The sequence below is a fragment of the Anomaloglossus baeobatrachus genome, chromosome 5 (genome assembly GCF_048569485.1).
Source record: "Anomaloglossus baeobatrachus isolate aAnoBae1 chromosome 5, aAnoBae1.hap1, whole genome shotgun sequence".
Classification (NCBI taxonomy): domain Eukaryota; kingdom Metazoa; phylum Chordata; class Amphibia; order Anura; family Aromobatidae; genus Anomaloglossus; species Anomaloglossus baeobatrachus.
The window spans coordinates 566,155,211-566,172,396 of NC_134357.1; the positions used below are offsets into that span (position 1 = coordinate 566,155,211).

General features: G+C 51.7%; 1 protein-coding gene across 1 annotated transcript in view; it reads right to left on the bottom strand.

The window, feature by feature from the left end:
- Positions 1–17,186, bottom strand: part of LOC142313039 (uncharacterized) — a 177,351-nt gene that overhangs the window by 108,174 nt on the left and 51,991 nt on the right. Inside the window, exons 6-8 of the mRNA XM_075352024.1 lie at positions 16,183–16,285; positions 16,002–16,099; positions 15,714–15,804 (exon numbers count right to left, since the gene is read on the bottom strand). Of these exons, the coding sequence (XP_075208139.1) occupies positions 15,714–15,804; positions 16,002–16,099; positions 16,183–16,285 (292 nt within the window). The remainder of the gene's footprint in view (positions 1–15,713; positions 15,805–16,001; positions 16,100–16,182; positions 16,286–17,186) is intronic.

The following is a 17,186-nucleotide window of genomic DNA, read 5'->3' on the forward strand; positions in this document are numbered from 1 at the left end:
ATACTGCCTCACAGTTGGCATATAAGGAAGGAAATATTGATGTGGATGACAGACAGGTATAGGGCTGGTGCTCCCATACCCATGCCACTACAGACAAGACCCAACTTGGAGACCCATCTTTGAGCCTCCAGATTCAAAAACCTTTCAGGCAGACAGCAAAGCAGTATGGTAGCATCAACTGCCCCCTCCCCATAGAGCCTTAAAAAAAAACAGGGAGTAACAGTCCATGCAACTTGCAGGCTGTGGCCCGTCATTTCAGTTTTAAAAATCAAGACATGCCTGAGTGCCAGGTGTAGGCTTCTTGCCCCCAGAATACTGGCACTACAAACCAAACCTGGAGACCGTACTTAGGGTCTCCACATTTCCAAAAACTAAGGTGAGGCAACAGGAAAAGTGGCCACAATTGGCACACAATACTAATACACCAATAAAGCAATATGACTGCGTGGGACAGGCACCGGAACAAGGCCTGAAACAGCATTTGTTTTGTCACCAGAGCAAGCAAGATGACAGACAGGTGTAGGCCTTTTGCTCACAGACATCTGGCACTACACCATCGTCTAATCTGCACAGTCTGGGACTGAAGTGGCAAAGTCACTGGACAGCCACAACTTGTTCATCTTTATGAACGTGAGGCGGTCTACACTTTTAGGGGACAGCCGGCTGCGCTTATCTGTCAATACACATCCAGCAGCACTGAGACACGTTCTGACAGAACGCTGGCTGCCGGGCAGGCCAAAACTTCCAAGGTGTGACTAGCGAACACCAAATTGTAAAAGGGTCTAATCCCCCATTATTGCATCGATATTGAACTCTACATAATCCAGCACCATCCTCTCTAGTCATTGACTATGTGTCAGACTTCTACCCTGTTCTGCTGGTGCATGTAAATTGGTTCTGGCACATGAACTACTGCTGCCAATGTTTCTGCGCTGAGGACGCAAATGTTCTCGTGGTTACAATTATAGAACTGCCACGCATGCCATGTGCCTCCCTCCTGTCTTGTGGAAAACTACTCTTAAGATGGTCTAGAAGCGTATTTCGATATTCCTGCATTCTTTCCAGGGGTGGAAGCATCTTGCCAAATTCACTCTTGTATCGTGGATCTACCAGAGTGGCAACACAGTATTCAGCAGATTTCTAATCTTAACGATACGGACATCATGTTGTAAATAGCGCAGCAAGAAGCTGCTCATGTGTCGGACACTTCCATGAGGTCCAAGTCCATGTTGGGTTGGTGGTGGGTTAACGCTCAAGCTTGCCTCCTCCGTCCCCTCACACGAACTACGGACAAAAGAGGTAGGACCAATATCTTCTTTGTCTTCTGCGCCCATCACCTCTTCCTCCTCCATTTGGTGCTCGGCTCCTGCACCTTCACTAACAGTTTCTCTGTTACTATAACCCCGCCTACATTGATTGCCTACATTCTCCTGTAACACACACTAGTGCTCAGACTGTCTGGACCTTACAGGAAATGTTATCCCTTCCTCATCTCCCTCTGCTTTCTCTGGGATACAAACCTCCTCCCGCAAACTATTCAAAGTGTGCTCCAAAATGTAGATGAACGGAATAGTGATGCTAAGGAATGCATTGTCAGCGCTAACCATAATTGTAGCTATTTCAAGGCTATTAATGAGGGTGCAGAGGGCCTTTACCTGTGCCAACTCCGCAAATGTGATTTACTCCACATCCATACTGCGATGTCCAAGGTTATGCCTCAAGGCGTACTGTAGGAGGCCTTTCTGCTGCAGCCACAGTTGCTACAACATATGCAGAGTGGAGTTCCACTGTGTCGGCATATAGCTTATCATCCAGTTAATCGGTAAACTGAAATTGTTGACAGTCGATTAGCCGCGGCGTGCGAACAGCCGAAATGAGCACACACCAATCTTGCCTTCTGCAGTAGTGCATCCAGCTCGGGACACTGGGTAAAAAATGTCTATATAACTAGGTTGAGAATGTGAGCCATGCAAGGCACATGTGTTATGTTCCCCAAGCGTAGAGACACTAACAGCTTTGCACCATTGTCACCCACGGCCTTCCCTGGCTCCAGGTTCAGTGGAGACAGCCATTGAACAAACTCGGCCCGGATAGCGGTCCGCAACTCTGCAGCTGTGTAACTGCATTCTCCGATACAGATTCATTTCAGCACTGCCTGATTGCGTTGAACCCTGACCGAGCTGTACGGATGTGGGGGATTCTCTCTGCACTCTTGGAAAGCGTGTTATATTAAGGGAGACCTCCGCAGGTGGAGGCCCTAGAAGAGATGGAGGAAGCAGAAGAGGAAGTGGTAGATCCAGAATTTTGGCCCGAATGCCTTGGGATTTCAACACTTTGGAAGCAGCCCCTGCCCGACTGCCCCCCAGCCACCAGTGTAACCCAGTGCCCAGTCAGCGAGATGTAACGCCCCTGGCCATGCTTGCTCATCCAGGTGTCAGTGGTGAAATGCACCCTGGGAGATAAAGAGTTTTGCAAGGAAAATGTTATATTGGCTGTGACATGATGGTGTAGTGCAGGCACAGCTTTATTAGAGAAGTAATGGCAACCTGGCAACTGGTACTGGGGGACTGCAATGGCCATGAGGTTTCAGAAACCGCCTGTATCCACCAGCAGGAAAGGCAGCATTTCCGTGGTCAACAGTTTCAATATTTTGAAGTTCAAGCACTTTGCTTTCTGATGTGTGGGAGGAAATGGTCTTTTACATGACCATAACTGCGTAACTGAGAGCTGTGCTGAGAGAGAGTGGAGGAGAGTGTGCACGACTGACCGGTGGACTGTGCAGGAGGTGAAGGGGTAGATATAATACTGTATTGAAAACCATGTGGTATGCTCGATGTCTCCCATGGATCTAAAACACCAGACATGGTCATTTCCGTAACACCTGACGGTCCCTCACTCACCCACCCACACTGTAGCAGGTACACAAGAGGAGTTTCTGCGGTATGAGACCTGTGTTACAATTCTTTCGCCGGTGATGCAGGAGGAAGAAGAAGCAGCAGATGATGTTCATTTGGCAGACGGTGGCTGGGTAGGCCCAGTAGTCAGCATTTTAGCGCCGTGAGATTCCAACAGTAATATATGTTGGTTCACCATTTGCCTGTTCATGCATGTAGTAGTCAAATTATTACAATTTCTGCCTCTACTCAGTCGTTGTTTACAACATTGGCAGATAACGGAAGTTGGGTCATCTTTTGTGGTTTCAAAAAAATGCACAGGCTACTCAAGCCTTCAAGCGAACTGCAGACCCGCAACCGCTATTGGCCACCTCAGCCACAGATGTGGCTGAGGATGCAGTACTTTTCATGGTTGCATCACTCCGTGATTGTGCAGAAATCACCACTCTAACATCCTTGGCTTCCTCCTCCTCCCCATCCTTGTCATCTGCTTAGCTACTCAGCTACAAGCCTGTGAGTTGAGTATAAGTGGGATCTCCATTTTCATGCTCTATGTTGCCCGCCTCCTCCTCTTCCTGACCTGACATCACAGCACAGTACGTGTGCGCCTCAGGTATCTGGGTCTCATCATCATCACCTCCATCTCCGAGGCTCAACGTCAGATGATGAGGGTCGGCATCCTGCTGGGACCCTACTTCGTCCAAATCAAGATCCAACTCACAAAGATTTTGGGCATCGGTGCAGGTGCTTTCCTCCTCTTCAGTCTGGGAATCTTTGGAGTGGACCTGTGATCCCCATGGCATAGAATATGTGAACAGCTCTGCAGAGTCGCCCATGTCTGGTTCCCCACAGTCATTTTGCCAGTTGGACATTTGTGACACGGGCATAAACAAGTGTAATTGGGGTGGTACCTCTGGGGAATGAACTGTGTGTGATGTTGAGGTGGAAGAAAAGGAGGAGAGATCACTTGATGCAGCGCTTGCCATCCACTATAGCACCTGCTGTTTATCAGCCTTATTTCAAAGTTGAAGCGATGTGCGTCTGCCAAAGCAATCAAGTGGAGTAGGCTGTCCACTAACGGAAACTGTTCTCATTTTTCTTGAGATAGGATGAGCTGGCATTTTTTCACTAGACCTTTCATTAAGAGAACTTCCTACACGTGCACCTCCAACACACCGCCTATTCCCCTTTGTACAACAACTCCATCGTGATTGACCACTCATGGTAAATGTACCCTTCCCCTTTGAAACAGATGTTTTGCAACCCTACGCTCACACCTGTCAGACACCTGACACAAAAGATAAATTATTTAGATACTAAAAGTTAGAAAAACACCATTTTACCTTGTTCAATAGCAATTTCTCAGCAGGCACCAATACCTATAACTTTGAGTGTGTCACTTTGAGAGTGTCAAGAACCACTTTTTAGATACGGCACTAAAAACTTTATTAGGTCTGCCAATATTACGTGGTTATACTCAGAGCGGTGTTTTTAAATTTTTCTACAGGCAATTAAAATTGCCAAGATACAGTGTGTAGATACTGCACTATCAATACCTAATAATGTGTTGGCCTGTGTAATTTGGAGCAGGCAGCAATACCTATTTGGATGCCTCATTGGCAACTGTTTTTCCAAGTACCTGCAATCCCTATTTCTATAATTTAATGTGCCAATTTTGTGGCACAAAAACACCTTTCCATACACTGCAAGTCCCTATTCTAAACTATTGCTGGCCTATCTAGCTAAACTGCCTAGCATTAAACCCCTAATCTCATTGTATAGCAGCAGCAGATTCCCTAATGAGCAACAGTCAAGAAAATGGAGCTCACACAAAATGGCCATTATTTATATTCAGACTGAGATGTGATTAAGCAAGCCAATCACAGAAGCCCTTCTGTCTCCACCTTGCTGCGCCGTGATTGGCTGCAAGAACATCCGCAAAATAAATTTAAGAAAAAAACTAAATGGTGAAATGGTGTCACGCGAGTCTGCCCTCTCCTGGTGCAGAGTCCTTACCTCCTCCACTGATTTTACAAATCCCCCACATCAAACAGCACCACAATCCTATCCAAAGCAGAAAATGCTATTAAAAAATGCATTTTTAGAAACGCAGCCAGAGTTCAGGGGCGGAAAACAAACATAAACGAACATTACTGACTTTTGGGGGAGGGGCTCAGGTTTGCCGAGCCTGAACGAACAAGCTCAGACTCGTGCCTAATTTGAAATTGGCGAACCTTTATCGAACAGGTTCACTTATCTCTAGTGAGGAGGACAAAAACAAGTGTGTCTTGCCTACAGTCAAGCATGATGTGAGAGTATCATGATTTGGGACTGCATGAGTGCTGCCGGCTGTGGGGAGTTACAATTCATTGAGGGAACCATGAATGCCAACATATACTGCAGCAAAGCATGATCCAACATGATAACGACACCAAACACCACGAAGACCACCATTGCGTCGCTAAAGAAACTGAGGGTAAAGTTGCTGGACCAGCCGAGCGTCTCCAGACCTAAACCCAATGGAGAATGTGTGGGGCCTCCTCAAATGTAAGACTGAGAAGCGCAAGGACTTTAACATCCAGCAGCTCCGTAATGTCATCATGGAGGATGGAAGAGGATTCCAGTGGATCCTGTGAAGCTCTAGTGAACTCTATGCCAAAGAGGGTTAAGTCTGTGATTGAAAATAATGGTGGTAACTCAAAATATTGACACTATGGGCACAGTTTGGATATTGTCACTTAGGGCGCTACTCACATTTGTTGTCAGCGGTTTAGACATTAATGGCTGTGTTGAGTTACTTAAAGAGCACCAAATTTAAACTGTTAGGCTACTTTCACACTACCTTTTTTTAACATGCGTTTTTTTGCTGCAAAAGCGGATCCTGTTTTTCCAAAGAGAAACACATGTATTATTTTACAGGATCCTGTCACTTGAAATTATGGGCGGGTATTGGAGTCATATGATCGGGAGTGAGGGGAACTGAACGTGATAGACTAAAAATTCAGATTGAGAAAGAGAAAAAAAGAGGGAGAAAGAGAGAAAATGAGAGAAAGAAAAAGAGGGAGAAAGAGAAAAAGAGATGGAGAAAAAGAGGGAGAAAGAGAAAAAGAGAGAAAAGAGGGAGAAAGAGAAAAGAGGGAGAAAGAGAAAAAGAGAAAAAGAGGGAGAAAGAGAGAAAGAGAAAAAGAGAGAAAAAGAGCGAAAAAGAGGGAGAAGGATAAAAAAAGAGAGAGAACAAGAGGGAGAAAAAGAGAGTGAGAAAAAGAGGGAGAAAGAAAAAAAAGGGAGAGAGGGAGAGAGAAAAAGAGGAAGAGAGAGGGAGAGGGAGAGAGAGAAAAAAAAAAAAAAAAGAGACACTACCGCACCCATCATCACTGCACACACGCAGGCACTACCGCACCCATCATAACCGCACACACGCAGGCACTACCGCACCCATCATCACCGCACACACGCAGGCAGTACCGCACCCATCATCACCACACACACACACACACCGGTACTACCTGAGTGACGTCTCTGCTGACAGCGCGACTCACTTCAGTTGCTGCATGGAGCTCACAGCGAGAGGCGGTGCTCTACTGCCGCTCCTGTCAGCTTCATGTAGCAGAGCTGAAAGCGTCATGGGACCTCTGTGGATTACGTCGGACCTGGAGGGGTATTTAGGGATTTTAATAAAGTGGTGAAAGAGGGTGTTTTTTTGTCATTTTTATTTCAAATAAAGGATTTTTTCGGGTGTATGTGTTTATTTACTTTCACTTACAGGTTAATCATTGGGGGTGTTTCATAGACGCCTGCCATGATTAACCTAAGACTTAGTGGCAGCTATGGGCTGCCATTAACTCCTTATTACCCCGATTGCCACCGCACCAGGGCAGTTCAGGATGAGCCGGAAAGAGTCAGAGACAGACAGAGAGAGAGAGACACCGACCGACAGAGACCAAGAGAGATAGAGACCGACAGAGGGAGAGAGAGAGAGACTGACAGAGAGAGACTCTGTGTGATCACACTGGTTTCTGCCCAACAGGATAATGTCTATCAGCATGCCAGCGTTCACATGCGTTTGCGTGCGGTATTATCAGGATCCAGTGACAAACAGTATTTGGATGCAGCTCAGAAACGCTACAAGTAGCGTTTTTGAAAAATGTTAAAATACTGCAACTCGCTGGATCCTCACTATACTGCACGCAAACGCAGGTCAACGCGGGTCCTTTGCAAATACATTGAAATTAAATGTATTTGCACTGGATCCGCTTTTGCTGCAAAAAAAAAAACGTTCAGGACGCATGTTAAAAAAAAACGTAGTGTGAAACCAGCCTTATACAAGCTGTACACTGAGGACTTTACATTGTATCACAGGGTCAGATCTGTAGTGTAGCTCTACGAATAGTTATAATGAAAAATTTACAAAAATGTGATGGATGTACTCACTTTTATGATATACGGTATGTGTCGCCCTGGGCAAGCCAGGGGACACAGGTCACACACCACCACACCCCACACTCCAGGTAGGCACACCTGCTAACCAGAAATCCTTGTTGCCTTGCTCCAGGAGTTGGTTGATGCACACCAGGGGGTGGGCCAGGCGGTTGGCTCCGCCCACCGAGGAGCTCACAACACTGGAGGCAGGAAGAAAACAGGCAGTTGAGTCAGGGAGGAGGAAGTGGAAGGAGTGAGGAGTAGCCCAGGCAGGGGCTAGAGTAAACAGAGAAGTGAAAGTGGTGAAAGTAAGGAAAGTAGTAAAGGAGAAGAGTAAGCAAAGTGACAGAAGGAAAGAAAGCCTGAGAGCCCCGCTTTGTGTAGGGCCAGAACAGCAAGGTCAGCGACGGCGGTGACTGTTTGGAGGGGGACAGTTTGGAAGTTCCTGGAAGGACCCCGTTGGCTGTGTGCCCGGTGGTCTGGAGCAGTGTTCCGAAGGACAGTCAGCACCAGGGCAGGGGCCTCTCGGACCCCGGCAAGGCTAGGAGTCGCCAGATTTGCCAAATCCGTCAGTGACGGGGACGCAGATCCCCCAGCAACCAAGTCCCGATTGACGGCAACAGCCCGACCATTACCGGGGAGACACCGCCACCGCCAAGGCACAAGTTTCCCCAGGGCCAGCGCCTGCGGGCAAAGTGTAGAGCTCCTCCGGCCCAGATTGCAGTCGGGGAGCGGGTAACCGGAGGGAATCCACCGCTACCATCAGGCAACATAGGTGCAAGGAAGAGAAACGTCACCGTTACCTACCGGGAGTGCAGGTGCAGCCGTCTGTGGGACCGTCCTACCAGCCGTTGGTTTACCGTACAAACTGTGTCCGTGTGTCAGGCTGAGTGAGTACCATAGTGCCGCAAGGCACAGCGCTGCCCCCGCGTCCCTGCGCCCTCCAGGCCCTACACTTCACATCTCATCACCGGGCCCCGGGATCACCAACCCCTACCCACGGAGGGGCAACACAACACCTGGCTGCTCCGCATCACCATCCCCGGGACCCCCACACTGAGCAGCGGTGGTGCAGTCACCACAACCGTGGGTGGCGTCACGAACTATAACAATCCCCACACCCAACAAACACCCCCTTTCACTCACGGGCGAGGAGTGTCGCTCGAGACACCCCGGGATCCGGCCCACGGCTCGAGCCACCAGGAGCAACTGCCGGACCCGAGCAGAAGGGGTGAGCGCGGTGTGCTGACACCCTCCTCCCCGCCCGCGACAACTTGGCGTCACGAACAGGATCTTACCGCTCTGCCGTCTGGTAGAGGTGCGCCTTGTTACCGCCGGAGGCATCCGGCGGAAAAATTTCAGAAGCCGCCATCTTTGGCGCGAAAAGTTCCCGCTCGAGCGTCTTCTCGAGCAGTAGAGGCGCGAAGGCCAAAACCCCGCCCCGAGAGAGGAGGGGCCGGAAAGAGCTAAGGGGGACGGAAACAAGATGTCTGCGCCCGACGGAGCCGCTGGAGGAGCGGTGGTCGCAGCCGCAGCGGCACCCGCGGAAGGGAATGGGCCTGCCCAGGTCTTGGCCGCACCGGCGGGAGGTGCCGCGGCTCCCGCGCTTGCTCAGGTCATGCCGTTTTCCTTGCCCTATGCACCCGGAGCTGCCTGGCTGCCGCAGTATGACGGGAAACCGGATGCCCTACCGGCCTTCCGGAAAAAGCTTAACCCGTTGCTAGAGCTGTACCCCCTGACTGATAAGCAACGTGCTGCGATAGTGCTAGGCCAGTTAACCGGTGCGGCGGAGCAGGAAGCGGAGACCTGGGCCGAGGGGGACCGGCTCTCTGTAGCCACCATCTTCGAGAGGCTACAGACTGCCTTCGAGACCCGGACCGAAGCTGAGCTGAGGATGCAGTTTTACCAGTGCCGGCAACGAGCTGGGGATAGCATTCGGGACTATGCTCTACGTCTGCAGTCCGCCCTCCGCACGTTGAAGCGGGTGAACTCTATTAATGAGGCGGATAGCAATAAGATGTTAGTGGAGCAATTTGCGCAGGGGATGAGGTCCCCTGAGGATCGTAAACAACTCCGGCTGTGGGCCCTAGAACACCCTGATGTGGACTTTGCTGTGTTAAAGGAGCGGGCTATTAAAGCACTACAGCCCCTAGCCGCTGAAGTTCTGGAACCCGTCCCGTGGCCCGTCGAGACAGCTCCTGTTACGGCAGCCTCAGGCAAACCAACCTCTGTAATGCCTGCAGCCCCGAGCAGCACCGTCGAAGAGTTGGCCGCCCAGGTCCGTCGCCTGGACGGAGACCTTGCCAAAATCCTTGCTGCACTGCAACCTCTGACCAGATCCCAGCCTCCAGCGCAGATACAGCTCGCTGACAGTCCCGAAGATGTTCCCTGGATGCAGCGGAGAAGCGTTAACAACCCGCGGAGCAGACCTCCAATCTGCTACAAGTGCCGTAAGCCGGGCCATTATTACCGACAGTGCCCGTTAAACGAGCAACCCCTGGGGCCCCGGGCCAATCCTCAGGAGTAGAACACCGTGGCCCCCCGGACTGGCGAGACCGATATGTTGGGGCCTGCCCTATCATCCCCGTGGCTGTGGACGGCATACCAGTGATGGCTCTCTTGGACACTGGATCACAGGTAACTACCATACCGTACACGTTGTATCAGCAGTATTGGGCCACAGACGAGCTGGCGCCTCCAGACCCTAGTATAAATTTGATTGCCGCTAATGGACTTCCATTGACCCAGGTGGGGTATAAAGAAGTGGCTATGACAGTGGGGCAAGCTGAACTGCAACATCAGGGCATGATTGTGATTATGAATGAACCCAGTGATCATAACCCGAAAATAGTGCTGGGAACCAATGTGATGGAACACTGCATGGCTGATGTGTTGAACCTTTTGCAACAGCTAGCCGCCACGGCGGCGGGGAGCCGGCAGAGGGCTGTGCAGCGTGAGATCCGCGCCCTGATGTACCGCCAGCATGTAAGCTCAACCGGAGGGGAGATTGGTGGAGTGCGAGTGATGGATGTTGCTCCATTGACTGTGCCCCCTAGGAGTGAGATGATGATCTGGTGTAGGGCAGCAGTAGGGCCTCAGGGGCGTGACTACCCTGCGATGATGGAGCCCATGCCTTCCGAGCACTGGCCCACTGTAGTGGCCGCCCGAGGGGTGGTAGATGTGAAGAAAGGGAGAGTGCCTGTGAGAGTGTTGAACTGTGGGGAGGAAGAAGTCAGGCTCCCCCGGTATGCCACCATTGCCAAGCTGCTCACCCTGGACCCTCACACTATCCAGGAAGCCCGTCCATCCACACGCCCACCTACCACCAGCACTTCCCCACCCCAGGGGGGACACCAAGGAGTGGCACCAACAGCTACATGTGGGCACTGACGACACCCCTACACATCACAGGGCAGGGGTACACAGGGTAGTGCAGGAGTACGAACAGGTTTTCAGTAAACACCCCCTAGACTTTGGGCAGGTCAAGGGGGTCCAACACCACATCCCCACGGGTGAACATCCCCCTATCAAAGAGAGGTATAGACCTATTCCCCCTGCACATTACCAGTGTGCCAAGGATATGTTGAAGAATATGAAGGAGGCAGGGGTTATTCGGGACAGTTGTAGTCCCTGGGCCGCTCCGTTGGTACTGGTCAAGAAGAAGGATGGTACCATGCGGATGTGTGTGGACTACCGGAAGATCAACCAGATAACCCATAAAGATGCCTATCCATTGCCTCGTATTGAAGAATCTTTGGCTGCACTGAGAACTGCAAACTACTTCTCGACCCTTGACCTCACCAGCGGATACTGGCAAGTGGCCGTGGCCCCCGAGGACCGGGAGAAGACCGCCTTCACCACCCCGATGGGGCTCTGCGAATTCAATAGCATGCCGTTTGGGCTGTGCAATGCCCCCGGGACCTTCCAACGGTTGATGGAGCGCTGTCTGGGACATTTAAACTTCGAGACCGTCCTGCTGTATTTGGATGATGTGATTGTTTATTCCCAGACGTATGAGGTCCATCTGGAACACCTGGCCGAGGTGTTCGCGTCCCTTGCCAAGTTCGGGATGAAGTTGAAGCCCTCGAAGTGCCATCTGCTGAAACCCAGGGTGCAGTATCTAGGACATGTGGTGAGTGCGGATGGTGTCGCTCCCGACCCGGAGAAGATCACCGCCATCCAGGGCTGGCCGAGACCAACCACAGTGAGGGAAGTAAGGCAGTTCCTGGGACTAGTGGGGTACTATCGGCGCTTTATAAAGGGGTACACGAAGATGGCTGCCCCCATGCAAGATCTCCTCGTGGGACAGACCAAAGGTGGTAGACCCATTGGAGCCCCACTGCTGTGGGAGGACAAGCATGAGGAGTCCTTTGGCCAGTTGAAGGCGGCCTTGACCGGAGAAGAGGTCTTGGCGTACCCTGACTATGGGCGCCCGTTCATCCTCCACACGGACGCTAGTAACGTGGGGCTAGGAGCGGTCTTGTCCCAGGTCCAGGATGGAAAGGAGAAGGTGATTGCCTACGCCAGCCGAAAACTCCGGCCGACCGAAAGGAACCCTGAGAACTATAGCTCCTTCAAGCTCGAGCTATTGGCGTTGGTGTGGGCTATCACAGAGCGGTTCCGCCACTACCTGGCGGCAGCAAAATTCACCGCGTTTACGGACAACAATCCGCTAACTCACCTGAACACGGCCAAGTTGGGCGCGCTGGAGCAGCGGTGGGTAGCCCGGTTAGCCAACTATGATTTCACCATAAAGTACCGAGCTGGTCGTGTCAACATCAATGCAGATGCACTCTCCCGGATGCCCCATTTGTCAGAAGAGGGGTGTGAGGATGACGACCTCGAGGAGATTGAGTTGCCTGCGTTTCACCAGCCGCCTACTGAGAGGGTACAGGTATGTCAGCAAAGGGTGGATCTGGACCCGCGGCCCAGTCAAGAGTGGCAGGACGCCCAGGACCAAGCACCGGCTGTCCGCCTTGTCAAGACTCTGGTGGAACAAGGCGCCATGGGAATGGACCCCAGCGCTCCAGCCGAAGCCCAACGCTTGTGGAAAGAACGGAAACGGCTTTACCTGCACCAAGGGAGGCTGTACCGTGAGCTGATCAACCCGAAGACCCATGAGAAAATATGCCAGTTAATCGTTCCTCAGGCTGATGTCGCTACTGTACTGCGGGCATACCACGATGGTGCTGGCCACTTCGGGTGGAAGAAGCTGGAGATGCTGTTGAGGGAGCGGTTTTATTGGAGTGGGATGCGTGAATCGGTGGAAGCCTGGTGTCGAGAATGTGGTCCTTGTACACTGAGGAGAAAGGACGAGACTAGCCAGCGGGCACCGTTACATCCCATAGTCACCCATCAGCCGCTGGAGCTGGTCGCCCTGGACCATGTCAAGCTCACCCCTAGCCGAAGTGGGTACACCTACGCATTGACCATGGTAGACCACTACTCAAGATTTATGGTGGTAGTCCCCGTTAAGGACCTAACTGGTCGAACCGCTGCTCGAGCGTTCCAGGCTTATTTCTGCCGACCCCATGGGTACCCCGAGAAGGTGCTAACTGACCAAGGTCCGGCTTTTGAAGCAGAAGTGTTTCACGAATTCTGCCAGTTGTACGGCTGCAAGAAGATCCGGACCACTCCGTACCACGCCCAAACCAACGGCATGTGCGAGAAAATGAATCACTTGGTCCTGGGGCTCCTCAAGACGCTACCGCTGGAAGAACGGAACATGTGGCCGGAAAAGCTACCTGACTTGGTCGACATGTATAATAATATCCCGTCCAGCTCGACGAAGTGCACCCCAGCGTATCTGATGAGGGCTCGGCCTGGCCGCCTGCCGGTGGATCTGGAGATGGGGTTGGAAGCCCCAGAAGCACTCCCTTCCACGGCAGAATGGGAAAGTCAGAGGGAGGGCCCTGAGCAGAGCAGGCCAGGGCCCAGCCACCAAAGGAACCGGTGGCTACCCTCTGGAGGGGAAGGACAGATCCCGCTCGGGTAACTTGTGCTGGACTGTGGGTCAAGGGGTGCTGCCTGGGCTTTAGGGGCAGCATCAGGGCCAGGTTGCTTGGGTGGGAGAGAGCGGAAACCGTGACCGTACACCGTTGCAACGTTTAAGTAAATGTGCCTCCCGTCTTGGGAAGAGTTTTTGATTAAAAATGTTATTGATGTTTGATTAACCCTTGTTATCCCCTATTACAGAAAAATAAAACCGGTGTAGGACGGCAGCCCGCGGACGGTCTGCATTTTGCTAATGGGGAATGTGTCGACCTGGGCAAGCCAGGGGACACAGGTCACACACCACCACACCCCACACTCCAGGTAGGCACACCTGCTAACCAGAAATCCTTGTTGCCTTGCTCCAGGAGTTGGTTGATGCACACCAGGGGGTGGGCCAGGCGGTTGGCTCCGCCCACCGAGGAGCTCACAACACTGGAGGCAGGAAGAAAACAGGCAGTTGAGTCAGGGAGGAGGAAGTGGAAGGAGTGAGGAGTAGCCCAGGCAGGGGCTAGAGTAAACAGAGAAGTGAAAGTGGTGAAAGTAAGGAAAGTAGTAAAGGAGAAGAGTAAGCAAAGTGACAGAAGGAAAGAAAGCCTGAGAGCCCCGCTTTGTGTAGGGCCAGAACAGCAAGGTCAGCGACGGCGGTGACTGTTTGGAGGGGGACAGTTTGGAAGTTCCTGGAAGGACCCCGTTGGCTGTGTGCCCGGTGGTCTGGAGCAGTGTTCCGAAGGACAGTCAGCACCAGGGCAGGGGCCTCTCGGACCCCGGCAAGGCTAGGAGTCGCCAGATTTGCCAAATCCGTCAGTGACGGGGACGCAGATCCCCCAGCAACCAAGTCCCGATTGACGGCAACAGCCCGACCATTACCGGGGAGACACCGCCACCGCCAAGGCACAAGTTTCCCCAGGGCCAGCGCCTGCGGGCAAAGTGTAGAGCTCCTCCGGCCCAGATTGCAGTCGGGGAGCGGGTAACCGGAGGGAATCCACCGCTACCATCAGACAACATAGGTGCAAGGAAGAGAAACGTCACCGTTACCTACCGGGAGTGCAGGTGCAGCCGTCTGTGGGACCGTCCTACCAGCCGTTGGTTTACCGTACAAACTGTGTCCGTGTGTCAGGCTGAGTGAGTACCATAGTGCCGCAAGGCACAGCGCTGCCCCCGCGTCCCTGCGCCCTCCAGGCCCTACACTTCACATCTCATCACCGGGCCCCGGGATCACCAACCCCTACCCACGGAGGGGCAACACAACACCTGGCTGCTCCGCATCACCATCCCCGGGACCCCCACACTGAGCAGCGGTGGTGCAGTCACCACAACCGTGGGTGGCGTCACGAACTATAACAATCCCCACACCCAACAAACACCCCCTTTCACTCACGGGCGAGGAGTGTCGCTTGAGACACCCCGGGATCCGGCCCACGGCTCGAGCCACCAGGAGCAACTGCCGGACCCGAGCAGAAGGGGTGAGCGCGGTGTGCTGACACCCTCCTCCCCGCCCGCGACAGGTACGTGTTCATTACTCAATTGTCATGACGTATAAGGGGATAACCAGGGACCAGAGCTCCTAGACTGGCCCTCATGCTAGGGGGCCCTAGCTGTCCCTTATCCCAAAGATACTTCTGACGGTGAAGAGGTCTGGACCGCCAACCTAGTCCTGCTTCTGGCCAGCCCTGCTCTAATACCTCACCCTAGGGGAGGGCCAGGACAGGAGTGGTTAAACCCACACAAATAGACAAATGGGGAAACCAAAACTCTAACTCACAGCAATCTCACACACAGAACTATTAGACAATACGTGATCAGTAGGAAATAAAGATCAGGGAGGAAATAAACAGATGACAAGAGAATTTCCACAACACACCAAACAGCCCTCAGCAGTTCACCAACAACTGGATCACAACAGCACATGGGCCGGTATCTCTTAAAGCTATAATCAGCACAGGAAGTCAGTTTCCACCATCTTAAAAAGGCGGGGAGAAGCTGTGACAGGTTTCTCATAACATATGATCCTAGAGGTAAAGAGCCAGCTAGGAGAGATTAACCCCTGCTAGCCTGATCACTAATGAGCACACAGCTGGTCGATGCCAGAGCCTACCTGTGCAACTCAGAAGCCCCAGAAAACCACAGCGTGGAATGTCAGAGTCTGTTGCTAAACAACACCAGATACCGCCATGACACTTGGTGAGTATTGAGCCAAACGGCGTGTGAGAGTAATAGATCATACTTGATCAATGTTAATTTCCTATCTGAAAAGGGAAAGAAAACTCAAAATGCATGATTATATACAGTAAATATGTGTGTGTTCAATCCACTATAAAATGCTCATTTTCCATGTCTAGGATGTTCGGGAAACCTCTTATACCTTATACTTCTTAGACTTTTCTGCATTTAGTGGCCGCTACTCACCTGGGCGGTTATCTGTAGGAATCTCCTCTTTACTCCACTCATCACCTCTCACATATGTCTCTGTAGTATTAATATGGGGCAGATCTTCACCCTGAAAGAAATATTGTAAAAGTCACAGACAGATGGAGAAGTCCCATCTATGATCAGCTCTAATCCTGCCATCTCCACCGCTCTCATTACACAAGTATAACACATATAATACTGGAGGATAAAACAAGACTGAGCACAAGACCTTCACAGCCGTCTACACATCATAGGGAGATTTCATGGCACCTTCTCTCCATCTACCTGAGGATCCTGAGGAACATCGGGATCTTCTTGTTTACAGTCCTGTGGGAGAAGAGGACGGGGACATCTCTCTGGTGTTGTCCTCTTACTGGATAGACCTGGAGGAGACACATACAGGGGCTGAATTCATTCCTTACATACAGATAATTATAGGCCGTGTGTATTTAGTCCTGTCTATTACCTGGTGATGTGAGGGGCTGGGGATCCTCCATCATGACGTCCTCGTACAGATCTCTGTGTCCTTCTAAATACTCCCACTCCTCCATGGAGAAATAGACGGTGACGTCCTGACACCTTATAGGAACCTGACACATACAATGATACCGTCACCCCCGATCCCTTCATAGTGTTACTGTATAATGTCCCAGCATTCCCAGCAGTGTCACCTCTCCAGTCAGCAGCTCAATCATCTTGTAGGTGAGTTCTAGGATCTTCTGGTCATTGATGTCCTCATGTATCGGGGGGTGAGGTGGAGGCCCCGTGATTGGGCTCAGGGGTCTTCCCCATCCCTCAGACACAGGGGCCTGACAGCGCTCACTAGAGGTCTTCTTCACTACTGTGTAATCCTGGTTATGGAGAGACACAGTAAGAAATCTCACGCCAGACATTTCCAGAGTCCTCACCTCTCCAGTTCTGTCCATCTGTTATTCCCATAGATAAGAATGATGTAATGTGACGTCATCAGAATCTCTCACCTCTCCAGTAAGCCGGAAGAGGATCTCTAGGGTGAGGTGTAATATCCTCTCCGCCATCTTGTCCCTGTCCATATCCATCCTTCACGGGGCAATCAGGAGAATTCTCTTCTATAGAGCGATTGTTCTCCCCCAGCATCTAATGTGTATGGAGCCTGAGCCCAGTAATGGGGAATCTCCACACACCTCCACCTGCAGAGCCGCACACTAGATATATGGCTGCTCTGTGCTTCCAGGACCTGTGATGATGTCACATGGAGGGGAGGAGTCAGGGTCACATGATCAGCGCCTCAGTGTATGCAGGACTCTGCTGTGCTGTGTGCTGGGTGTCATGGTGCTGGATGAGGGGAAGGTTATGTGTGGGGTCAGGAGGGATTTGTCTGGATGTAGCGGAACCGTGTGTGTACAAAGTATGTGGAGCGGAGCCATGTGTGTATGACGTGTATGGGGCGGTGCCGTGTGTGTATGACGTGTACGGGGCAGTGCCGTGTGT